Raw genomic sequence first — 27473 nt, forward strand, 5'->3', positions numbered from 1 at the left:
TTTAAAAATGCTCAGAAAGCACAGCAAAAACGCCTATGCGTTTTTGCAGCGAAATAGTGTGAAAGTAGCCTAAGTGTCAAACAGTATTTCTCCTCGGGTTTCCACCGCTGATCCACCACTACAGCAGATTTATATCCCCTCAACAATGGCTTCAATAACCTGAATATATTGCTGAGCAGTGCCAGTAAGTTTGATATTCATCTGACACTACTCTGGCTGCTGACAGCATGAAACAGGCGCAGGATGAGAATAGCATTCCACAAAGATCTTGAAGCATGGGACAGAAGAACTGCTCCTGTTTTCAGATAAGTACATTAAGGTGTTCATAAAAGAAGGATTTTTACATATCTGTAAATCCTTTACTTGGAGTACAGTACAGGACACAGGTATCCATTAATCAAGACCATGAGTTATATGCTACCACCTTCAGGTGAGGACACTGGCAAACAAAGCTGTTGGGACAGCCCTGATAACTATTTCCAGCAATCCTCATTTTAGCAAGCAATAGGAGGATACTCCAGCATAGAGGGGAGGGTGACGTGTCCTTCACTGTACCCAAAAAACTTTGAAAGGAACAGGAACTTTGAAATACCTGTAAATTCTGTAGTACAAGACAAAAGGAAAAAAATTCATAGACCATTAGTTATATGCTGCTACCTTCAGATGATTGGACACTGGTAGAAATCATTAAAAAAAACACAGAATATAAAACTTGAATTTAATAACCCAGAATAAACATTGTTATACATAATTTATAAATTTTTATAATTTTTTTTTACATAATTATTTATGGGCTGCATTTTGATTATTGTACACTAGGGGGGACTTGTATACAAATTTTCTGGCCATGTTTTGGCATTCCAAAAATTGAGGCTTGCTATCTGCGGCCTATGGAGTTAACATATTGTCCTGCCTATTGCCAGTGCGCGCAATGGCGTTGTGAACCTCATTAGGCTTTCCCTCATTTATATGAGTGGTGACGGCATGTATTCAGAGCCCCTGATGAAGTCACTTATGACAAAACGTGTTGGCGGAGCCAGAGTTCACGCTAACCATGCATGTATGACTCACCATGGCCATTTTGGATGCGGGTGTTTGGAAGTTTCTGCAGTCATAGAAGTGCATATTGTTTTTTTTCTGCTTGTAAGTGCATTATTTTGAATAAGACACTCAAGTTTTTAAAAGATCTTCATTAACCACTTGAGCCCCAGAGGATTTACCCCCCTTAATGACCAGGCCTTTTTTTGCTGTTTGGCGCTGCACTAATTCAAATGATAATTGCGCGGTCATGCAATGCTGTACCCAAACAAAATTTACGTCCTTTTCTTCACACAAATGGAGCTTTCTTTTGGTGGTATTTGATCACCTGTGCGCTTTTTATTTTCTGCGCTATAAACAAAAAAAACACGAAAATTTTGAAAAAAAACAATTTTTTCTACTTTCAGCTATAAAAAATATATCGTAAACTCAAAGTTAGCCATAAATTTAAGCCAAAATGTATTCTGCTACATGTTTTTGGTAAAAAAAATCCCAATAAGTGTATATTGATTGCTTTGTGTGAACGTTATAGCGTCTACAAACTATGGTATAGATACTGTAATTTATGCCTTTTTTTGCTATACAGCGCTGCACTAATTCAAATGATAATTGCGCGGTCATGCAATGCTGTACCCAAACAAAATGTACGTCCTTTTTTTCACACAAATAGAGCTTTCTTTTGGTGGTATTTGATCACCTGTGCGCTTTTTATTTTCGGCGCTATAAACAAAAAAAACACGAAAATCTTGAAAAAAAAAAATTTTTTTCTACTTTCAGCTATAAAAAATATATCGTAAACTCAAAGTTAGTCATAAATTTCAGCCAAAATGTATTCTGCTACATGTTTTTGGTAAAAAAAATCCCAATAAGTGTATATTGATTGCTTTGTGTAAACGTTATAGCGTCTACAAACTATGGTATAGATACTGTAATTTATGCCTTTTTTTGCTATACAGCGCTGCACTAATTCAAATGATAATTACGCGGTCATGCAATGCTGTACCCAATCGAAATTTACGTCCTTTTTTTCACACAAATAGAGCTTTCTTTTGGTGGTATTTGATCACCTGTGCGCTTTTTATTTTTGGCGCTATAAACAAAAAAACACGAAAATCTTGAAAAAAAACCAATTTTTTCTACTTTCAGCTATAAAAAATATATCGTAAACTCAAAGTTAGTCATAAATTTAAGCCAAAATGTATTCTGCTACATGTTTTTGGTAAAAAAAATCCCAATAAGTGTATATTGATTGCTTTGTGTGAACGTTATAGCGTCTACAAACTATGGTATAGATACTGTAATTTATGCCTTTTTTTGCTATACAGAGCTGCACTAATTCAAATGATAATTGCGCGGTCATGCAATGCTGTACCCAATCGAAATTTACGTCCTTTTTTTCACACAAATAGAGCTTTCTTTTGGTGGTATTTGATCACCTGTGCGCTTTTTATTTTTGGCGCTATAAACAAAAAAACACGAAAATCTTGAAAAAAAAAACAATTTTTTCTACTTTCAGCTATAAAAAATATATCGTAAACTCAAAGTTAGTCATAAATTTAAGCCAAAATGTATTCTGCTACATGTTTTTGGTAAAAAAAAATCCCAATAAGTGTATATTGATTGCTTTGTGTGAACGTTATAGCGTCTACAAACTATGGTATAGATAATTTGAAATTTACACAGCTTTTACTTTCTGACCGCCCATCACATCTCTTGAGGTGCTAAAATACCAGGATAGAACAAACACCCCCAAATGACCCCTTTTTGGAAAGCAGACACCCTAAGCTATCTGCTGAGAGACATATTGTGTCCATGGAAGATTTATTTTTTTTCCACAAGTTTCTGGAAAATGACAAAAACTTTTTTTTTGTTTTTTTTTTTTACACAAAATTGTCATTTAAATGATTTATTTCTTGCACAAGCCATGGGTATATGTGGAATTATACCCCAAAATACATTCTGCTACTTCTACCGAGTATGAGGATACCACACATGTGACACTTTTTGGGAGCCTAGCCACATACAGGAGCCTGAAATCCAATGAGCACTTTGAAAGCCTGAAAGTGCGTAACTTCTTCATTTCACTTCCCCACTACCTATCACAGTTTTGGAGGCCCTGACATGCCAGGATAGCACCAAACCCCCCCAAATGACCCCTTTTTGGAAAGTAGACACTCCAAGGAATTTAAAAAGAGGCATGGTAAGTATTTTGCAGATCTAATTTTTTCTCACAAGGTTTTGAAATATAAAAAAGAAAAGAAAAAATATATTTTTATTTTCTTTCTTCATTTTCCAAAAACTTGTGGTAAAAAAAATAAATTCTTCTATTGATTCAACATGCCTCTCAGCAAATAGTTTGGGGTGTCTACTTTCCAAAAAGGGGTCATTTTGAGGGGTGGGGGCATTTTATGCCCAGCATTAGAGGTTTATGCCACACATCACTCACTCTTCTAACCACCTGAAGACCAAGCCTTTTCTGACACTTTTTGTTCACATTAAAAAAATCTGTATTTTTGCTAGGAAATTAAAGTGAACCCCCAAACATGATATATTTTCTTAGAGCAGACACCCTAGTAAATAAAATGGTGGGTGGTGCAATTTTTTATCTCACATATTACTTACACAGCGATTTTTCAAACGCAATTTTTTTGAAAAATATACACTTTTTTAATTTTAATGCACAAAATTACAATATATTGGCCAATTATTTGGTATGATATAAAAGATGATGCTATGCTGAGTAAATAGATACCAAACATGACATGCTTTAAAATTACGCATGCCCTGTGCAATGGCGACAAACTGCATACATTTTTAATATCTATAGGCAACGCTTTAAAAGCCTTTACAAGCTACCATTTTAGATTTACAGAGGAGGTCTAGAGCTATAATTACTGCCCTTGTTCTGACGTTCGTGGCGATACCTCACATGCATGGTGCAATTGCTGTTTCCATACTGGGAAAGGGTCAACGCTCACGGACGCAGGTGTGCGCGTGCGCGGATGGGCGAGGGTCCTTTTTCTTTTTCTTTTTTTCTGATTTATTTAATTATTTTTACACTGTCCCTTTAATTTATTTATTTTTTAATCACTTTTAATGCTATCTCAGGGAGGGGGAGGGGGGGCCATTTTCTCCCGCTGCTTGTAAAGGCAATTCTGCAGCTAATTAACCACTAGGAATGCTTTTACATGAAAGCCCATTGCCGGCTGAAAAAAATAAAACCAGGATGATGCCTGCAGCTGCAGGCATCACCCTGGTATAACCATTCAAAGTCCAGTGATGTACCAATACGTCACTGGTCCTTGTTGGGTGTATATGCTATGTTCTTTTTTTCTTTATGCAACCTGTGGGCTGAATGAAAAAAAAGAGAAGAAATCTCTGCCAGAAAAAGTGTGTGGTATGCCCACCATTAGAAACCTCCCTCAATCCACCCACTTCTAATGGTGGGCACATATGAAATGTGCCAACAAATATAAAATATATATGCCGAAGCATGGGGGCCATCCACCCACTGGCCACCCCAGGCCCCCATGCTTTGGCATACATTCTCTTTTTTTTAACTGCGGATGAAAAATCTCATCCGACAGCACTGCACACACCTACTTATGTCTATTCTGAAAGCAAGACCCTGTTGCTGTCATAATAAACAGGTCAGTGCTGCAGTTTGACGTTCCTGCAAAGAAATCAACAATAGTTAACAATAAAACATAAACTCAATAAAACAACTTTATAAGGAAAAGTGTGTGGTGGTATGCCCACCATTAGAAACCTCCCTCAATCCACCCACTTCTAATGGTGGGCACACATGAAATGTGCCAACAAATATAAAATATATATGCCGAAGCATAGGGGCCATCCACCCACTGGCCACCCCAGGCCCCCATGCTTTGGCATATATTCTCTTTTTTTTAACTGCGGATGAAAAATCTCATCCAACAGCACTGCACACACCTACTTATGTCTATTCTGAAAGCAAGACCCTGTTGCTGTCAGAATAAACAGGTCAGTGCTGCAGTTTGACGTTCCTGCAAAGAAATCAACAATGGTTAACAATAAAACATAAACTCAATAAAACAACTTTATAAGGAAAAGTGTGTGGTGGTATGCCCACCATTAGAAACCTCCCTCAATCCACCCACTTCTAATGGTGGGCACATATGAAATGTGCCAACAAATATAAAATATATATGCCGAAGCATAGGGGCCATCCACCCACTGGCCACCCCAGGCCCCCATGCTTTGGCATATATTCTGTTTTTTATAACTGCGGATGAAAAATCTCATCCAACAGCACTGCACACACCTACTTATGTCTATTCTGAGAGCAAGTTCCTGTTGCTGTCAGAATAAACAGGTCAACGCTGCAGCTGAAAGCATTCCTGCAAACAGAAATGGTTAACAATAAAACAACAATAAACCAGTGAAAGTCGAACAATCACAAAAATGACAACAACAAAAAAAACTATAACTATTTTTGGTTTTTATATTTTTTTATTTTTTTGGGGGTATTTGTACTTTTATTTATTTTTTTAACTTTTTTTTTCCAAACTTCAAACATTTAAACAGCTGGTAGGGTCTCTCCAAATGCGATAGCCAGTTTCCTGACTACCTAACATCTTTTGAGACCCTGTGTAAATGTGCCCTGATCTGTGCCGTGCTGTACCCTATACTAATAGTTCACTAGTGTATGGTAGAGGCGGAAGCAGGGCTTGATGCAGAGGCCAGGTTGGCCAGGACAGGAGGGACAACAATAGCGGCTGTCACGCCTAATTCCACGTTTGCTGCAGACACGACATCTTTTTTGGGGTCTTCTTTGGGTTGGGGTACCAGGAATGGTATCGAGAAAATGTCTCTCATGCAGACGGCTAACTGCATCTGGGAGAGGGATTTGGGGCGCAGCACCTTCTGGATACAAAAGGGCCCTGATGTTCTCTAACTGGAAATTTAGGTATGATCCACTATGTCCAGTTGCTTTATAGAGAACAAAAGCATTATATAGAGCCAATTGAAATAAATAAACTGACACTTTTATGTACCAGCATTTGGATTTTCGGGAAACTAAATACGGCTGCATCATCTGGTCATTGAAGTCCACCCCTCCCATGTTAAGGTTATAATCGTGGACACAGAGGGGCTTCTCAACAACACCAGCTGCCGTGGTAATTTGGACGGTCGTATCTGCGTGAATGGAAGACAGGAGGTAAACATCCCGTTTGTCCTTCCACTTCACTGCGAGCAATTCTTCATTTCTCAAGCAGGCTTTTTCCCCCTTTTTAAGACGGGTATTTACAAGCCGTTGGGGGAAGCCTCGGCGATTAGATCGCACAGTGCCACATGTGCAAATTCCCAAATTGAACAAATGTCTAAATAGTGGCACGCTTGAATAAAAATTGTCCACGTATACGTGGTACCCCATATGGAAATAGGATGACGCCAAGTCCCAAACTATCTTGCCACTGCTCCCCATGTAGTCTGGGCATCCGGGGGGCTCCAAGTAACTATCTTTTCCCTCATAAATCCGAAACTTACATGTATAGCCTGTTGCCCTCTCACAGGTCTTATACATCTTGATCCCATATCTGGCACGCTTGCTGGGGAGATATTGTTTGATTACAAGGCGGCCAGAATATTGAATGAGGGACTCATCGATGCAGATGTTTTTCTGGGGAGTATACACATCTGCAAATTTTTGGTTAAAGTGATTTACGAGGGGCCGAATTTTGTGGAGCCGGTCAAATTCAGGGTCACCCTGAGGACGACTGAGTGAGTTGTCGTAGAAGTGCATAAAACGCCTTATCGTCTCATATCTATGCCTGGCCATGGCAGCAGAGAACACGGACATGTGAACAAGAGGGTCGGTGGACCAATACAACCGCAATTGATTTTTATCATTAATGCCCATGTTGAGGGTTAGGCCCAAAAAAACTTTAAATTCGGAAACCGTAATGGGTTTCCATGCGAATGGTCTGGCAAGGTTTGAATTTGGGTTGGCGGCGATAAATTGGCGTGCATATAAATTGCTTTGATCCACAATCAATGCATAAAGATCTTCTGTGAAAAACAGCTCAAAAAAATTAAGGGGAGTATTTAAATTTGCTGTTTCCACCTGAATTCCGGGTTGGGCAGTGAATGGGGGAAGTACGGGTGCTGCAGAATTTGTGGGCTGCCAATCGGGATTTGCAAGCACATCCGGAAGGACACTAGGGGCTCTACGGGCCTGTCTGCGAATTCTTGGTGGCCGCGGGACACTACTTGTGCTCGCCACCGCACCAGCTTGTACTGCACTTATGGGACTCGCCACGTCACCAAGTGATACTGCAGTGCTGGTATGCCTACGACCAGGACGTACTAGGCCGCTGGTGCTCGCCAGTTCACCAAAAGATACTGCGGCACTAGTACTGGCACTCTGCTGCATATGAGAGTCATCATGCATTTGTACCACCTCAGCAACCTGTGAATGGGATCGGGTACGCCTGACCTTAGCAGGGACCACTTCCTCGTCGTCTGAGCTAGCTGTCAGGGTGCCGCTGCTGTCTATAGGTTCGTATTCTGAGCCTGGTTCTGCCAGTGAGTTTTCCCCTTCGCTCTCACTTGACATGCTCAGAATCCTATAGGCCTCTTCACTAGTGTACCTTTGCTTAGACATTTTGGCCACTAAATTTACAGGTACCTAGTGCGACTCACGGGAAAAAGAGCGCCTGGCTGTCAGGGACTGCTTGAACCGCTACAAAAAATTTACCGACAAGTGCTAACAGATATCAGGCCTGATTCTGTGAACACTGCGGTTTTGTGTGTAATATGTATCAAGTGACAGTTATCTACTGACACTGCACTTGCCGGGGGAGAAGGGGGGGCGTAGGGGCTAAACGCAGGTGCTGGCAGGTGTTGGGGCTGATCCCGCTAACACTGCGTTTTTGGGGATACTAAAGTAATGTGAATGCTGGTATAGCGCTGATCTGATCAAAGATATTGATCCAATCAGACACTATACTAGCAATGAAGGTTTAGCGTGCAAGTAAGCGTGTTCCTGGCAATCAAGGGGTCAAATGTGATTATTTGTGTACTAGCGGGCAAACTGGTGCTATCTGGGAGGGGCGCTAAAACTATCGGAAGTCACCAGTACCAAGTCACCAGTACCAATACAGTGATCAGTAAAAATCTGTTCACTGTAATCAATGACACTGGTGACAGGGCAGTGAAGGGGTTAACTGGGGGGGGGGGCGATCAAGGGGTTAAATGGGATTACTGATGTACTGGCGGGTAAACTGGCGCTATCTGGGAGGGGCGCTAACACTATTGGAAGTCGCCAGCGACACTGATACAGTGATCAGTAAAAATTGGTTCACTGATCAGTGACACTGGTGACAGGGCAGTGAAGGGGTCAACTCAGGGGGGGGGGGGCGCGATCAAGGGGTTAGACGGGACTACTGGTGTATTAGCGGGCAATCTGGCGCTATCTGGGAGGGGCGCTAACACTAACGGAAGTCGCCTGCGACACTGATACAGTGATCAGTAAAAATTGGTTCACTGATCAGTGACACTGGTGACAGGGCAGTGAAGGGGTCAACTCAGGGAGGGGGGGGGGGCGATCAAGGGGTTAGACGGGACTACTGGTGTATTAGCGGGCAATCTGGCGCTATCTGGGAGGGGCGCTAACACTAACGGAAGTCGCCAGCGACACTGATACAGTGATCAGTAAAAATTGGTTCACTGATCAGTGACACTGGTGAGAGGGCAGTGAAGGGGTCAACTCAGGGGGGGGGGGGCGATCAAGGGGTTAGACGGGACTACTGGTGTATTAGTGGGCAATCTGGCGCTATATGGGAGGGGCGCTAACACTATCGGAAGTCGCCAGCGACACTGATACAGTGATCAGTAAAAATCGCTTCACTGATCAGTGACACTGGTGACAGGGCAGTTAAGGGGTTAACTGGGGGGGTGGGGGGGGGAATTAAGGGGTTAAATGGCTTTATTGGTGTACTGGGGGGCAAACTGGCGCTATCTGGGAGGGGCGCTAGCACTATTGGAAGTCGCCAGCGACACTGATACAGTGATCAATAAAAATCGCTTCACTGATCAGTGACACTGGTGACAGGGCAGTGAAGGGTTAACTGGGGGGGGGGCAATCAGGGGGTTAAATGTGTCCTAGACTGTGTTCTAACTGTCAGTGTGCTGTTTTACTCACGTTTAAATGTCTCTTCTTCTCTGTCTGGAACGGAATGTGTCCAGGCAGAGAAGAATGACATCATATCCTGCCCTGTGTAAATATCAACACAGGACAGGATAGGACAGGGACCGATCATCCGATTTCAGCCAGAAATCACTGGCTGAAATCTAATGATTGATCCCTCCTGGATCGAATCGGATCACCCGCGGGTCGGCGGGAGCACGCGCGCCCCCTGCCGGCGAAAGTGTCGGGAGCGCGGAACCCGTTTTTAAACGTGGTTTTGCGCTCCACTGCCGCCCTGCACACGTATATACACAGTGGCAGGGCGGCAAGCGGTTAAGAAAAGCCTCTTTTCTCTCTATCCTCTGCTAGGATGTTTATATACCATTCTTGAGTATGCATGAGCATGGTCTATTACGGTGGTGAGAGCCTGCGAGGATAGCGCAGTACCTGCAAGTTTGTATGACCATCAGTGTTGGGGCATATCGGAGATTATTAAATCAAGTGCCATTTGACCATTCTATACTAGGGGGTCATTCTGCTCCAGTAAGACTCTATCCTCCTCACATGGGTGGTGTGTGATGACCTATGCCTGGGAATAAAAGGCTGAGACCTGCACTGGTTACCTCATCTCTTTATTAATCTTTTGTTTTCACTGGGACTTTCTGTATTATCACCTATAGGATTAGATTATTGGTTCATAATTTTAATAACTTACTACATATATTCATTTATTATCTGGATGTACATAAAAATTCCTTTTAGGCACATTATTTATCTGGACTAGGTCGTTCTGTCATCATTATATTTTTTTTTTGGGGGAGGGGGGTTATTTAAGGTATATTTATTCACAGTTACCTGTACTTCATCTGTTGAATTTATTTTCACTTGCTGACATTTTAGTGCTGCACTTTTTTGGTTTCTAATTATGGTACTGTTTATCTGAGTACAGTGACAGCTGCTTATATATTGTCCTTAGAGATTATTTTGGTTAGAAATCCTGTACTAGTGGATTAACTGGAAAGGACCTAGTGAATTTCTTGAATTTGGAAGAGATCCCATGCGAAGGTCCAGAGGCTGGGGATAGCTCCAATTTCAAACAGGAGTGTACTTCATCAACCAGAATCTTAAGTGTTTACTTTTGGCTTGGGAGAGATCAAAGGCGACTGCTAATCCTTATTATCCTCACTGTCCAGTTCTTCATCTACCTCTCTCTTTTCATCAGCATTGCAAAGCAATCCTGCTGTGATAGAGGAGTCAAAGACAAAGACTCAGCAGGGAACGCAGTCTATCAGCATTAATTCCTTGGATGTCCCACAGTCTGTATCAGTGCAGAGACTTTTCCCTTCAGGTCGGCCACACAAAAGTTGAAAGTTCCATCCTAGTTAAAAAGAAGGAATGGAGGGGTACCCCAGGAGATAAGAACCAGAAGCCAAGTTTTCAGAAGAACCGTGAATAAACCTCATTATGGCCCTGTACACAGTATGTGCTGGCCTGTCCCCCACTTGTGTCTGATGTCCACCATGAGGGTGAATGATCCCCGAAAACAGGGATACTGAATTAAAACTCATGGAGATCCGTCCATTAAGGTTCAACAGAGGTCCAAGCTACATTTTTTTTTCAGCCCTCTCCTACTGTATCCCTACAATTCAGTGTGCTCTGCCAACCCCCCCCCCCACACACACACACATTACGTGTTCTCTGCCCTCCTCACATCAACCCCTCCCCAGCACTTCCCCCTTTACATCATCCCCACCCTTTACATCACCCACCACCACTAGAGTAGTGTCCCCAGACCCCCTTCACTCGCCTACCTCCTGTTGTGGGAAGCACAGCACATCATTGAACCGAGATGCTTCTTTCCCCCCATCCTCCACCGCTGTTATAACAGCAGAGCGCACAGCAGGAGACAGAACATTTCTGGAGCGAGTGTGGAATAACAGCACAGTATTGAACAGGACGTGGGAGCTGTCATAACATTTCTGGATTGGATGCAGGAAGCACAGTACAGCATTGAATCTAACACGGGAGCTGCAGGGGTTAACTTTTTGTAGTAACCAGCAGGTGATTGGCTGCTAGGACTGCCCTGCTTCCAATCAGCCGCTGGTCCCGCTCTAAATTCAATGCTATGCTTCCCGCATCCGATCCAGAAATGTTATGACAGCTCGTGCTCCCGCGATCTATTCAATACTGTGCTGTTATTCCAGAAATGTTCTGTCTCCTGCTGTCCACTCTGCTGTTATAACAGCAGCAGAGGATGGGGGGAAAGAAGCGGCTCCTAAATGTCGTGACTGGGTCCGGATGAAACAGTGGCTAGATCCGCATCCAGACCACGGTCCGCCATTTAGTGATGCCTGCCCTAAAAGATACTCATAACCTGTTACTATGGAGAAGAAGGGGTGCAGCCATCCTGTGTCTCACAACTAAAGGCAGCTAGACAACCCAGTAAAGACTGATGTGTAGACTTGGGCCATAATTTAGAGTGAGGTAAAACTGGAGAGTGCAAAATCTGTGCAGCTGTGCATGGTAGCCAATCCGCCTCTAAATTAAGCTTGTTCAATTAAACGGACAAAAAAACTGGAAGCTGGTTGGTTTCTCTGCAGAGCTGCACCAGATATTGCACGCTCAAGTTTAGTAAATCAACCTCAATATGTTAGGGTAGACATTGCCAAAGCAGAAAAACACTCTGGAAACCAATTCTGCTATGTTACATAAAAGTCACATTAACATGATGTAACTTTAATCAGCAAACTCTGTGGATTATATTTTGGGGTAAATTTATTGAAGTGCCCAAATTGCATAAACTTTGCACTGGAAAATTTTTTTTTTCTAATGTTATTTACTATTTATTTTATTAAAACATCCAAGAAAATAAAAATATATGTATCCAAATTTGCTACCAAATTTAAGCCCTATTTTTCTGAAAAAAAGCAATATATAATATATTACAGTAGACTACAAAACCTAAAAGATATAATTTGTGGAACTGAAAAATCGCTGAAACAAGTTCCTGCTGCTTCTGAGCCACTGCAAATGCAATATGATGGCAAAAATACGGATACGGAAGTATCCGGCCATTGACAGCCAGAATGCACTCCCCTGTTTCTGGCCCCTGCCAGGTTCCCACAAAGTGACTAAGGCATACTTTTATGGTTTGCTTGTGCATGGGAGAGGTAGGTGAACATATTGCTGGATGCAGTTTTTACCATGCCATCAATGTGCAAAACCAGTCACTGAATTTACGCTTTTGTTAAAAATGTGTGTTTAATTTTTTTTTTTTAGTTTTGCTGCCAAATGCTTTGAGAAAAAATGGGGTTCAAAGTCCAAGTTAAACCTCTTGCCAAATAGGAGTCTTCTTTTCTAAACATAGTATTTCTATATAAAGTTAATTATAATAAATGGTCACTTAAATATACCAGGCTCGTGTAATCATGCATGTTAAGGTTAAGATTAGAAATATGACATAATATAATAATGAATGACACATTTTTCATCTATATGGGAAACTTAAAAAATGCATGACTTACTTCTTGATAGCTTAAGCATATAGGCACTAGCACTGTCACTATGTGTGTGAAAAAATGGGGTTCAAAGTCCAAGTTAAACCTCTTGCCAAATAGGAGTCTACGTTTCTAAACATAGTATTTCTGGGGCAGTTTCTAGTGATCTGCTACCTCTCAGCCACTGTCAATGCCATACGATGACAAAAAAAAAAAAAACTGCCAGTGAGAACCAGAATTAGATCCCTTGTTTCTGGGCCCTGCCATGTTCCCACAAACTGATTAAGCCATATTTATGTGATGTTCTCATCTATAGGAGAAATATTTTTTACCACATTACTTACATATATCTTAGAAGCTGGAAAACACAACTAGAAACAACAATGTTGCTTTTCATTTTTTTTTTATTTAGTTTCTAGTAATCCTAATCTAAAACAAATTATGCCAGTATGATAAAAAAAAACTTTATAAATAAAATTCTAATATATACCCCATTGTTTCTTCACCATACAATTTCCCCATAACTTGGGGGAAAAAAAAAACAGGCAAATTTGGCAATGTAGGATTCAAGAGAAATAAAAAAAAATAAATGATCAGAAAAAAAGCATTAGGCTTTTTCTCATATTTCTATGTGGTCAAAATCAATAGAAAACTGATATTTTTCATAATTTTCACACTTTTTCCCCCCTCTCTTCAAAAAAGAAAAATGAAAGTATATCAAAGTATAGTATCAAATTAAAGTACTATCTGTCCTCAAAACCCAATTATAGCATTAGCTGGGGTGACTGCAAAACCAAGCAGTATTTGTGAAACACACGTCCAAAATCCGGAATCTGGAGCAGCTGTGCATGGTAGCCAATCAGCTTCTAACATCAGCTTGTTCAATTAAGCTTTGACAACAAAACTTGAAAGCTGATTGGTTTCTATGTAGAGTTGCTGAGATTTTGCACTATGCAGTTTTAGTAAGTAACCCCCAGTGGGTTTTACATAGGGTAAAGGTGTGGGACTCAAGTGGTTCAGAAATTTACTGGACAGGACTTTTCAGAAAACAGAATAAATATAAAGTTAATTACAATAAATGGTCACATATATATCAGGCTCATGTAATCGTGCATGTTAAAATAAGATTAAGATTAGAAATATAACATACTATAACAATGAATGACATTTTTCATCTATATAGGAAACTGAAAACATGCATGACTTACTTCTTGATAGCTCAAGCGTACAGGCACTAGCATTGTCACTATATGTGTGAAGTTTAGCAAATATAATAGTGAGATCTAATATCGACAGTTACTATAAAGCCTACCAATGGCTAGCATATGGTAGCTGCATTAGTTTTATTTTTTTTAGTTTTTTTCCCCCTTGGGAGAGATCAAAGGCGACTGTTTTTACTTGTGATCTGGCCAGTAGCACGCTTCCTGTCTTAGGGTGGCTTAGCTCACTCCTCCACTGTATCTACTGAGAAGCTACATTGCAACCCCTAGGCAGCAGCATTGTTAATCTCTTTGGAGGGCAGAGTTAGACAATAGATTTATGTAGACTTCATAAGTGACTAACAGCTTAACCATTTGAAGTCCAGCATGTTAAACCCCCTTTCTAGCCATTTTTCAGTTTTCAGCACAGTCACACTTTTAATGGCAATTACTCTGGCAGGCAACGCTGAACCCAATGAATTTTTTATAATTTTCTGAGACAGTTTTCTTCTGGTGATATTTATTCACTGATGGGTTTTTTTTCTTACTATATAAAAGTATATAATACTTTGCAAAAATCTAACCTTTCTTCATAAATTTAGGACAAAATGCAAAATTTTTTTGGTATAATAAAAAACAAATCAATGTATTTAGCCTGTGTGAAAGTTACAGCATCTACAAACTATTACAGTCATGGCCGAAATTGTTGGCACCCTTGATATTTTTCCTGAAAATCAAGTATTTCACACAAAAAAGGTATTGCATTAACACATGTTTTGCTATACACATGTTTATTCCCTTTGTATGTATTGGAACAAATATAAAACAGAGGCAGAAAAGCAAATATGACATAATGTCACACAAAACCCCAAAAATGGGCTGGACAAAAGTATTGGCACCCTTAACTTAATATTTGGTTGCACACCCTTTGGAAAACATAACTGAAATCAGTCGCTTCCTATAACCATCAATAAGCTTCTGACACCTCTCACCCGGAATTTTGGACCACTCTTCCTTTGCAAACAGCTCCAGGTCTCTCTTATTGGAAGGACACCTTTTCCCAACAGCAATTTTAAGATCTCTCCACAGGTGTTCAATGGGATTTAGATCTGGGCTCATTGCTGGCCACTTCAGAACTCTCCAGCGCTTCTTTGCCATCCATTTCTGAGTGCTTTTTGACGTATGTTTGGGGTCATTGTCCTGCTGGAAGACCCAGGATCTTGGACGCAAACCCAGCTTTCTGACACTGGGCCCTACAGTGCGACCCAAAATCCTTTGGTAATCCTCAGATTTCATGATGCCTTGCACACAGTCAAGGCACCCAGTGCCAGAGGCAGCAAAACAACCCCAAAACATCATTGAACCTCCACCATATTTTACCGTAGGTACTGTGTTTTGTTCTTTGTAGGCCTCATTCCGTTTTCGGTAAACAGTAGAATGATGTGCTTTACCGAAAAGCTCTATCTTGGTCTCATCTGTCCACAAGACGTTTTCCCAGAAGGCTTTTGGCTTACTCAAGTACATTTTGGCAAACTGTAGTCTTGCTTTTTTATGTCTCTGTGTCAGCAGTGGGGTCCTCCTGGGTCTCCTGCCATAGCGTTTCATTTCATTTAAATGTCGACGGATAGTTCGCGCTGACACTGATGCTCCCTGAGCCTGCAGGACAGCTTGAATGTCTTTGGAACATGTTTGGGGCTGCTTATCCACCATCCGGACTATTCTGCGTTGCAATCTTTCATCAATTTTCCTCATCCGTCCACGACCAGGGAGATTAGCTACAGTGCCATGGGTTGCAAACTTCTTGATAATGTTGCGCACTGTGGACAAAGGCAAATCTAGTTCTCTGGAGATGGACTTGTAACCTTGAGATTGTTGATATTTTGCCACAATTTTGGTTCTCAGGTCCTCAGACAGTTCTCGTCTCCTCTTTCTGTTGTCCATGCTTAGTGTGGCACAGACAGACACACAATGCAAAGGTTAAGTGAACGTCTCTCCTTTTTATCTGCTTTCAGGTGTGATTTCTATATTGCCCACACCTGTTACTTGCCCCAGGTGAGTTTACAGGAGCATCACATGCTTGTAACATTCTTATTTATCCGCAGTTGTGAAAGGGTGCCAATACTTTTGTCCAGCCCATTTTTGGAGGTTTGTGTGACATTATGTCGAATTTGCTTTCTTTCCTCCCTTTTTTTGTTTTGTCCCAATACACACAAAGGGAATAAACATGTGTATAGCAAAACATGTGTTAATGCAATACGTTTCGTGAGAAATACATGATTTCCTGGAGAAATATCAAGGGTGCCAACAATTTCGGCCATGACTGTATGTCTATCTACATATATCTATCTCAGTCCTGATGACTATCTCATTTGTTGAGGTCCTAATATGCCAGGACAGTAAAAATACCTCCAAAAATGACCCCCTTTTGGCAAGTAGACAGTCCAAAGTATTTAGTAAGAAGGCATGGTGAGTTTTTTGAAGCTGTCAATTTTTTGCCACAATTTGTTTGGAAAATGAAGAAAGCAAATTTTATTTTACAAAGCTGTCATTTTTTTTCAGTGCCAAGAAGCACCATCAGGCTTTCTAGGGACAAAAATAATGCAGCCTATTTTCCTGAATACCGATCACATTTCTTGAGGTTCTGAAGTTCTAGGACAAGAAAATCACCCACAAAAAAAAACCCTTCAATGTATTTACATACAGGGTAGTTTAACCTCCAAAGTGTGGTCATTTTGTAGGTGTTTCCACTGTCCTTGTGCTCCAAGACTTCCAAAAATGTAACAGGTTGTCAAGAAATTAGATATAATGTATGCACTGAAAGCTTGAAGGTGCTCGTTGAATGCTGGGCCCCATTATACAGGGAGGCTGCATAAGAGTTTTACATATGTGGTATTCCCATACTCAGGAGGGAGATTAGAATGTGTTTTGGGGTGTAATTGTAAGTACCCCATGCTGTGTGTGAGAAATATATCTTTTTTCTGCCACAAGCCTCTGGAAAATGCACAAAGAAAATTAAAAATTTTGTTTTTTTTTGCAAAAGTCTTTAATAATCTAACTTCCTGACTACCACGTTTTGTAGGCTCTGGAGTGCCAGGACAGTGGAAATACCCACAAAATGACCACATTTTGGAAGGAGACGCACAAAAGTATTTTTAAAATGCATGGTAAGTCTTTTGAAGATTTCATTTATTGATACACGTTCTTGAAAAATGAAGATCGAAAATAATATATTTTTTTAACCACTACAATACCAGGGACTTTTAACCCCTTCCTGCCCAGGCCAATTTTCAGCTTTCAGCACGCTCATATTTTGAATGACAATTGCGCGATCATGCAACCCTGTACCCAAACTAACTTTTTATCATTTTGTTCACACAACTAGAGCTTTCTTTTGGTGGTATTTATTCACCACTGCGTTTTTTATTTTTTGATATATTAACGAAAAAAAGACCAAAAAGTTTGAAAAAAAACCCCACTTTTTCTTTGTTTCTGTTCTAAACATTTAGCAAATAAATAATTGTTCTTCATAAGTTTAGGCCAAGATGTATTCTGCTACATTTCTTTGGTGAAAATAACCCAAATCAGTATTTCTTATTTAGTCTGTAGGAATGTTATAATACACCAGTGGTCACTAAATGGTGGACCGCGGTCCGGAACCGGACTGAGGAATAGTCCCATCTGGACCGCAGCCACGCCACCGCCGGGTGCCCTCTCTAGGGCCCAGGCTTGGACTGGCCATAGGGCGCACCAGGCATTCGCTCGGTGGGCCAGGGCCGCCAGGCTTAAAATGACTGAGCCGCACAGTGGGATGTAAGCGGCGACCACGGTCTGGGCAGGGCTGACAGGAGGAGCAGAAGTGACGGCTCCAGATGACACGCAGGAAGCGCTGCTGACACAGGGACACCTTCTCCGCCAGCTGCTGCACTGAAGGGATAACGGTGGCCTCTCCTTCACTTGCCGGCACACTGTGACAGCTCTGTAGCAGCGGTGGATGGGGCTGTCTCTTTGCTGGACGGCGATGTCTCTTTGCTGGACGGCGATGTCTCTTTGCCCATTTGGGTTCCAATTCAGCAAAGAGACAGTCCAGTCCAAGAAGGGACATCCCCATCCAGCAAAGAGACAACCCTGTCCAGCAAAGAGTCATCCCGTCTTTGCTATATATTTGATGTGTTGTTAGGGGCACGGTGCTGTGTTAGAGGCGTTGTGTTGTATTAAGGGGTGCTGTGTTGTGTTAAGGGGGGCAGTGATGTAAAGGGGGGCAGTAATGTAAAGGGGGGCAGTAATGTAAAGGGGGGCAGTAATGTAAAGGGGGGCAGTGATGTGAAGGGAAGAGAGAACACTGTAGGACTTCTTTAAAGAGGGGACTGTGATGTAGACAGGACTACAGTGTGAAAGGTACGCCAAAGATCATAATGTACTGGGGGACATGATGTGTTATATCGCTAACGACATTCGGACCTCTGCTGGAAGAAAATTTTGCTGACGGGACCTCCGTAAATTTTGCTTCAAGACCCCTGCAGTAGACTAATCGCTGTGTCAGAGGAGACATCGTGGAAGCATGACTACTAAAACAGTTTATACCAATGCATCTTGTGTAATGTGGTATTGTAAGTCTTCAAGGACAGGAGTTGGTATGTAGAAGTTAGTAAGCTCTGAAATCTTTCCTGAGTAGGAAAGGATGTAAACATCCATTATAACGGTAAGGTGAGAATGGTTTTAAGAAATTATTGTTCTTTTGCTAAGTGACTGGAAATGAACAAGAACAAGAGAAAGAAGTAATAATAATTGTTTGTTTCCTGGAAAAGGTAAAGAGAGAGAAGGTTTTAAACATCACTTTTCCAAGGTGAGTGTCAGTAGACTACTCCATTGCCTCTGTAAGAGGGAATGAACCTTTATTGTGCAGAATATATCACCAGCACACCATGCCTCTTCAAATAGCATCAAAAAAGTTTAATAAAGTGATAACTTCACAGCAAAGAGATGTATTGCTTCAGGGCCATGCAGGACCCATTTATCAGGCATGTGATGACACTACACTTGTTGCAACATGTGCCAAGGTAAGCACAGAATGTAAGATCCAGTGCCTGAAACAAACAACACAGGCTAGCCCCAGGGACACTATGGTGTGGGCCCAGCAAGCCTAAAGCTAGTGTCCAGTCACCTGAAGGTAGTGGCATATAATCCATAGTCTATGAATCGATTCCTGTGTCCTGTACCGTACAATAAAGATCTGAACATTTTGTCTGAAATTCCTCCTGAAATTTAGCAGTACATTTCTGAAAGTCAAGCATCATAGCTATATATCGGCAATGCATCTTTTGCACTAAACACAAATGTGGAGTGGATTTTGCAATGGTTCATAGTCCAATGTGGTGTTTTGTTAAGAGGAAGTGTATTTTTATATATTTACACTAATTTGTACCTACAACTTATTGATCACACTGTTATGTAAGCTGTATATCAAAAGACTATTTTCTAGGGTCCCCTTGAAATCAAACTTTTTTTGGGGTTTCCTCTAAGGTAATAAGGTTGAGAAAGGCTGGTAATATAAATTGGAAATATTTGCATTAGCAACCATAGAAACAAAACTGAACGTGTTCCCTCAAATTCCTTAAAAGTAGTAAGACCTCAAATGCAGTGCAGGAGCTCTCTCCTCCATGGCCATCATTGTGTAAATCAATTCTACCAGTACCAGGCAGACAGAGTGGGTGGGGAGGAAGATTGTAACCCCTGTCACAATCACTTTTGCCAGTTTAAATGCAAGTAAAATTAAAAAGGGAATTCATATTGCATACCATCATTATGTGCATTAACCAAATAGTGGCCCTTCAGTCCTGCCATTCTCCAAGTTAAACCCAACTCCTTTTATTCAAGTGTCAAATTTCACAATTTCAGCAGACAGTAGACAAAGGAATAGTCTAGTAGTTGTGGCTGTAATGTTTGAGTTGCTGCATGCAGCCTAGGCCACTGAGTAAGCTCTGAGTGTAATGACCTGCATCTGAACATAGTTGCAGTGGGGAATGAAGGAGAGGAAAGTATGTACAGCTGAAAAAGCCAGTGGCAAAGTGAACTTTTTTTTTCCTGCATGAGCAAAGCACAGGTTCACTTTTATTGGCAAGTCCAACTCAATACTAAATTATCTGTGTTTGGTAAGATTCTTCAATATATATGTGCAAATGTGTTAATCTTACTAGTACTTACATCCAATCAAAACAGCTGTTGCTATAGTTGCCACAGTGTTTGGTGCATCTGCTAGATTCAGTACATTCCCAGATACCTCATTCAGATTGTCAACTGCAAATTTAAACATGAAGGGCACCACAATATTCATAGCCTGCAAAGAAACAAAAGTATTAGCGGTCCATGAAGAGAAAGAATAAAGGGCTTAACATGAATTTTTCAGTATTTGTTAAATGTTTATATTTTTACACAAAATTGGATTAAAAAAAAAAAAAAAAAAAGTACAAATTGTCAGTGTAAGAAATGAGAATTGTGTTGTATTAACCCATTATATTATGTAATAAATTAATATGGTTTGAATCTGTGGAGGTCATGTAAACCCAGGACAGATAATTGCTGTCACCCATTTAAAAAACGTCAAACCTTTAAATGATAAAAAAAAAAAAATCATAAAAACGTACTTAAATAACCATAACATATTAGTGACATACATGCTATCACTTTAAAGCTGGGTGCTTGGGGTTCACAGCTATGAGTTTGCATTGTAGCACACCTAAATCTGAACTCTGGGAATTAGGCAAAATGTACCCTTGCAGTGCGCCACCCCCAACCATGCTGAAATCAGAAGTACCACACTCTCCACTCTAGCAGGCTCCCTCAGTCAGTGCGACTGGACCCTTGCTGTCTCCTCTCTAGGGTGCTCTGGGATGAGGTCGCAAACCTGCTTCTTTCACATGCAATGCTGGATTAACAGCCTAGAACTGCATATGAATAAGCCAAGGGGCCACCCACAGCCTGTAGCACTCAGGAGAAAAAGCTCCAGTTTGGGTGTTAAGCAAGCAATACTGCCTTTTCACCTTTCCCTAAACTTTAATAAGCATGAAAGTAAGGCCCCCCCTGCACTGTTAGGGTACACGATGCCTAGTTTCCTAATCTCAGCTTCAAAGTGCATCGCTACAAGTGTCAGAGTGCATTTTTACATGCTGTGATGAGCCAATTTACACTTGTTTACGCGTATTACAATGTCTGCTGAAGTACACTGACATGGTATGAGATATTACAGGTTCCGGTGTGCCCCTCAACATAACATGCATGGATATTGGTTACTACCCACAGGTTTAAATCCAGTCTTAAATAGGGTTTACAACAACCATAACCCCTACCATCTTGCGCCTTCACATTGATAAATGGTTCATGGAGACTTAAGATACTCATCTGAGCTTCGACATTGGCCTGTCACGTGGCAAAGTAAGTCCAACAGGAAAATTTGAGATAAGACAGAGCCACTAACTAGCACCTGGTGATATGACCTGTCACGAACAGAGCCTCTCAGTTTTTAATATCATGAATCTGCAGGATGTTTGTGGGAAGGAGACGGCTTTCATTTACAACTTAGCTTTAAGCTACCCAATAACATACAGAATGAATAGAAAAATGACAGCAAGTTTGCTTTTCCAAAGCACTCCAAACATAAAAGTGCATGAACATCCTCAATTCACAAAATGCACAGAATATTTTTCTTACCAAAAGTTATTTGCTTTCTTTTATTCAAAAACTTTTTTCATCTCACTGTATGATCAGCAGAATTTACTACATGCACATTATGTAATTTTTTCTAGATTTATGACTGTAACAGTCAATTTACAAAGATTAAAGCACAGACATACGGCTGGTGATAATTGAGGTTCAATGACCTGTCTACAGAGAGGAGTAAAAAATGGACCTGAATGAGGTGATAATAAAAAAAAACCCACTTTATGAGATAGAATGATCGATAAGCATTTAAGGATTTCAACAGTTCCATTTTTTTGTGGAACAAGGGAATTCCTCATCTTGGAATACAGTACAGGACACACGTATTCATAGATCATGGGTTACATGCAGGCTATCTTTAGTTGACTGGATACTGACAAAAATTTTGGGGGATCACCCCTAAATTCAAGATCTCACAATAACCGCACCCACTCTGTGAGACTTCAGAGTGACCACAATAAATAAAAGGGAGGATCTTGTACTGTATTTCAAGATAAGGAATTAAGTAAATCAAATTTCCCTTTATCTTAAATTGTACAGTATAGGACTTGTATTCATTGAAAATGGGACGTTGCCAAGCAATGGGTTGGACAACAAGGCAAACAGAACTGCCAACAGCACACAGACAAATAAGGGTAATAACCTGAGCCAACGATTAGATGAGAGCTTGAAGTACCTTGTGGCTGAAAGCTTGCATAAGTCAAGGCCTGAACATCCACCTGACAGAACCTAGAAAATGTGTGAACAGAGGTTTGGGCAGCCTTGCAAATCTGTAAAGCATATGTTGAAACAAGAGACACCAACAGACCTGGTGGAATTATAGGGAAATGGGGAACCCATTCCTTAAGAGCATAATCCTTAGAAATAAGTTATCTGATCCACCTGGCAATGATGGAGTGAGAGGCAGGATGGCCCTTTTGAGGGCCTGAAAAGAGGACAAAAATGGATTTTGGCTGACAGTTCTGACAACATCCTGGCAGTATAAAGCGGAACTACACTGCATCCGAGCACCACAAACCAAAAAGGTTATTTTTTAATTCACTTTTACAGGCATACTCACCTATCCATCCATGTCTCCTATCTTTATTTTACTGAAATATCACTTTGAAAAACACCGCCTTGAATTTCTGGACATGGCCATCTTCAGTACTGGCAGATGATTCACATACAATGTACTACATGGAATCCCCCCCCTCCCCCAACACACAGCTCAGGCATTCAGTTAGGAGGGTGTGCTTGGCTGAGAAAGCCCCTTCTCCCCTCCTGAAGACTCCTGGGATGTTTGACATCATTTGCTTAAGCCTGAAAACCTAGTTTCCAGGCCCAGGCATAGTATTTTAATACAAGTAAATATGATATATATATTCCTATCTACAGTATATACTAATGCTAGCATCATATGGATTAAAAAAAAAGGAAATGTTGATTGAGAGAGTGAAGATTTGCTTTAAGGAAATTTCTATGCCATGTTTTGGGGCAGGATAAAGGGAAGGACAATATCATCATTAAAGTAGCAGGAAGTGACTACCTTGGGTAGAAAAGGTGGTCCACCTTGTGCCTGTGTAATATAAGAAAAGGCTGCCAGCTCAAAAACATGCCTAAAGGATGTAATAGCCATTAAGAAGGCAACCTCACATGTGAGATCTTCCAAGGGGACATATCTCTAATTGGCTCAAAGCGAGGTGTCTCTGGAGTATTTAGAGCACCAGGTCCATATCCCAGGTGACACAGGAGGATGCTCAAGGCCAAGAGCCAGTAGAGACCAGACTGAGGAAAGGCCAGTGTACAAGCAACAGAGTATTCTCTGGGAGTGTGTTTTTTCCTCACACCAAACGAAGATCACTTTCCAAGTGTGAAGGTAGATTTCCTAGTTTTGAACAAGGTGGGTATGAATGAATCAGATATGTTCCTATCCTTCAAGACCAGAGTTTTAACAGCCATGTTTGTTAAAGCAAGTGATTGAGAAACAGAGTAAAATAGGGGATCATATGCCAGTACTCATCCATCAGGACCCTGAGTATGTCTGTGTACCACGTCCTTCTACGTCAATTCAGTGTGATGAGGATAACCAGAACCTTTTTACATCTTGCACAGAAGTACCCTGGAAGAATCTTTAACTGAGGGAAGGCATAGCTCATCAGGCTAAACAAAAAAAAAAAAAAAAAAAAGCTATCGCCCCAATTTAAAACTAGCTTTGAGAACAAGGTCCGCATGAAAGTTTTTCACACCAGCAAAGAAAACAAAATGTATTTCCCAGCATACTTAACCATTTCAATACCAGGAACTTTTAGCCCCTTCCTGCCCAGGCCATTTTTCAGGTTTCAGCACTCTCACACTTTGAATGACAATTGCGCGGTCATGCAACACTGTACCCAAACTAAAATTTTAGCATTTTCTTCACACAACTAGAGCTTTCTTTTGGTGGTATTTAATCACCACTGGGATTTTTATGTTTTGCTAAATTAACAAAAAAAGACTGAACATTTAAAAAAAAACAAAACAAAAAAAAAAACACGTTTTTCTTTGTTTCTGTTATACAAGTTTGCAAATAAATAGTTCTTCTTCATAAATTTAGGCCAAGATGTATTCTGCTACATGTCTTTGGTGAAAATAACCCATATTAGGATGTATTATTTAGTTTGTAGCAAAGCTATAGAGTTCACAAACTATGGTATAGATCTGAAAATTGATCAATCCTGAAGTACTGAGGGCCAATCTAATTTCTTGAGGTCCAATAATGTCAGAACAGTACAGATATCCCCCAAATGACCCCTTTTTGCAAAGTAGACAGTCCGACGTACTTTATAAGAGTTATGACGAGTTTTTTGAAGTTGTATTTTTTTTGTCATAATTTTTCGGAAAATTAAAAAAAAATTCACTATTTTCTTTTTACATACTGTCACCAGTGCAGTACAGCGTCATCATATAACTGGCATGGCGGTGATCATGGACACTGACTGGTGACAGTATGAAAAAATATATAATTAAAAAAAAATAATTTACATTTATTATTTTTAATTTTTTATTACATTTTCTTTTTTTTTTAAAGATTTTTTTTTTTCATATTTCACTATGCCAAAGTAGTACAATGTTACCATAGTAACATTGTACTACTTTGGGGAAGTGATTAGTATTTTTTTTTTTATACACAATTTGCATTTAGCAAAGAATTACTTTAAGCAAGCATTTACCTGAATGACATTGATTCATTCAGGTTTTTTTTTTATGTACTTAGCTGTGATTTGGCCACGGCTAATCACATGACACAGCTGGGCTGTGATTGGCCCAGCTTGTGCATGTGATCGCTGTGACCAATCACAGCTAGACACACTAGTATACATTGGATGGCATGAATGAAGCCATCCACTGTATACAACTGTCATGTGACCTGCTGTGATTGGTCACAGCAGGTCACATGGTACCGGTACTCAGATCTGTCATCGGCCGTGTCCAAGGTACACGGCCGGTGACAGATCACGCCGCTGCATGGCTCTGAAGGAATGTGTATAAGGAGTCTCAACTCCACCAGGGGTCTGGTTGCCTGGACAATCAGGGAGTTTAAAGTCCCTCCAATCAGTTAGGTTGACATTCGTTATCAGCACCTTTCACAGCATAGACAAAAAAGACTTCCCCAGCTCCAGGGTATGCTCGGAGTTCCACCATGCCAGGGAGATCTTTGTCTGGCTGGACAGAAGCATAAGATGGTCCAGAGAATAGATTTGTTCCATGCTGTGAGAATTCAGGAATGAAACTATACCCAGAACCTTCATGCAAAGCACAGTGAGTTGTAATTTTTGAATATGGGTTGGTGGGTTTATGTGTGGGACCCTAAATGGCTTTGAAAAGTTGATTAAACAGCTGCAGGTTTGAAGGAACCTAAAGGGCCTTTTTTTTACCATGTTGTGGCAGAGCAGTCCTTCAGTAGATTGGAAATGTTGATCACCCACAGTAAACGCAGAAAGCATTAATGTGGAGGGAAGATGGTAATATGTAGATAGGCATATTGTACTGTATGTCTATTGATGTAAGAAATTCCACTTGTCAGAGAATTGAGAGATCTTGTTGATTCCAGCTAGAATTGTGTTACATACAAAAATCTGTATTTCACATGACTGTCATATTGACTGTTATATGCCTTTAAGTGTATTCTATATTTTGTCTCTGCTCCTCCTTTTCCTTTGGTTAGTTCTTGCTGTATAAATAGCCCACCCCTTTTCCCAGAAATGCATTGCAGCTTTAGCCTCATGTCATGAAGCAGGACACATTATAATCTTTTGACCTATCGAATGTTCATTGTTGTAAGAGTTGTCAGTTTATGGAATACACTTCACAAGATCTACAAGATATCATCTTGATTGAGTCACTGACTGTGATATCCAACTGAGATTGGAGTTATCGTTATCTCATCACAACTGTAAGTTACAGAGATCACACTTTCAATGCTTAGATTGGAGAGACAGAACAGAGGCTGTGAATAGGTTTGAATAAAAACTGTTAAACCCTTCCTCCAAGGCAACTGGTACAACCGTCGCTTAAGAATGAAGCTGGTGTAAGGCAGCCAGTAGATCTGCTTGCTTTTGAGCCGATACTGGCAGATTGCAGGATGAGAAATGGAGATGGGGCAGTGATAGAATTTCTATTTTGTACCCCTTTGACATGACAAATTTGACCCAGAGGTCTGGAATGTCTCAGATGTAACCCCACTCTGAGGAATGGGGGTATTCCTTTATTGCGAGCAGCGCTTCTGTGTTGGCTTGGTGGGCTTAGAGGCCCAGGGCTTGTGACAAAAATTTGTGAACTTTGGTTTTGAAGTTGCCATCTGGAAAGGAGGAAAAGGTCCCTTTCCATAAGTTGGGGTAACAGCCATAGGAGTAGTAGACTTTTTCTTATGGGGAAGGATTGCCTTTCCCCTAGTGATTTCCTTGATAAACTTATCAAAGGATTCCCCCAAAAAGTGTTCATCATCTAAAGGCATGCGTAGGAGACGTCTCTAACAGGCAGCCTCAGCAGATCGAGCTTTAAGCCATACAATTCTACATTTCGACATGTTTGCATAGAAAAGCAACAGTCTAGATTCGGCAAATCAGATTTTCTAGAGCATCTACACAAAGCAATTAACCTGAAGGCATCAGCTGCAAATGTTCTTAGAAAACAAGGTTCATGTTCTCTATTCCAGCGTTTTTCAACCACTGTGCCGCGGCACACTAGTGTGCCGTGAGATATTGTCTGGTGTGCCGTGGGAAAAATTGCAATTTCATCCGTAACATGTGGCCTCGGCTCACAAATAGACCAATCATTAGAACAGCAATGGGCAAACTACGGCCCGGCGGACCTTTTAATCCGGCCCGCGGAGCCTGATACTGTCAGGATGATCTGTCCCCCTCGACGTATCTGCGCATGTGCCGGAGATCGCCAATCGGCTGCTAATGCCTGAAACTGGCACATGCGCAGATACGTCGAGGGGGACAGATCCTCATAGGGGACAGATTTTCATGCTACACCGGAACGGCGAGAGGAACGCGCGGAGCAAAGGTAAGTGAATTGACACAGGGGGGGCTTGGGGACTTAATATGGGGGATGAATTAATATGGGGGATGAATTACTATGGGGGATGAATTACTATATGGGGGATGAATTACTATGGGGGATGAATTACTATGGGGGATGAATTACTATAGGGGGGATGAATTACTATAGGGGGGATGAATTACTATGGGGGATGAATTACTATATGGGGGATGAATTACTATGGGGGATGAATTACTATATGGGGGATTAATTACTATGGGGGGATGATAATTTTTTTTAACATTTTCTAATGGTGGTGTGCCTCGTGATTTTTTTCATGAAAAAAGT

General features: G+C 40.9%; 1 protein-coding gene across 1 annotated transcript in view; it reads right to left on the reverse strand.

The window, feature by feature from the left end:
- Positions 1 to 27473, reverse strand: part of ABCB7 (ATP binding cassette subfamily B member 7) — a 210601-nt gene that overhangs the window by 82204 nt on the left and 100924 nt on the right. The window contains exon 5 of the mRNA XM_089685209.1: positions 20106 to 20238. Coding sequence (XP_089541335.1) covers positions 20106 to 20238 — 133 coding nt within the window. The remainder of the gene's footprint in view (positions 1 to 20105; positions 20239 to 27473) is intronic.

The sequence above is a fragment of the Staurois parvus genome, unplaced genomic scaffold, assembly GCF_062004578.1.
Source record: "Staurois parvus isolate SC_StPar_1 unplaced genomic scaffold, SC_StPar_1.0 ptg000365l, whole genome shotgun sequence".
NCBI lineage: Eukaryota > Metazoa > Chordata > Amphibia > Anura > Ranidae > Staurois > Staurois parvus.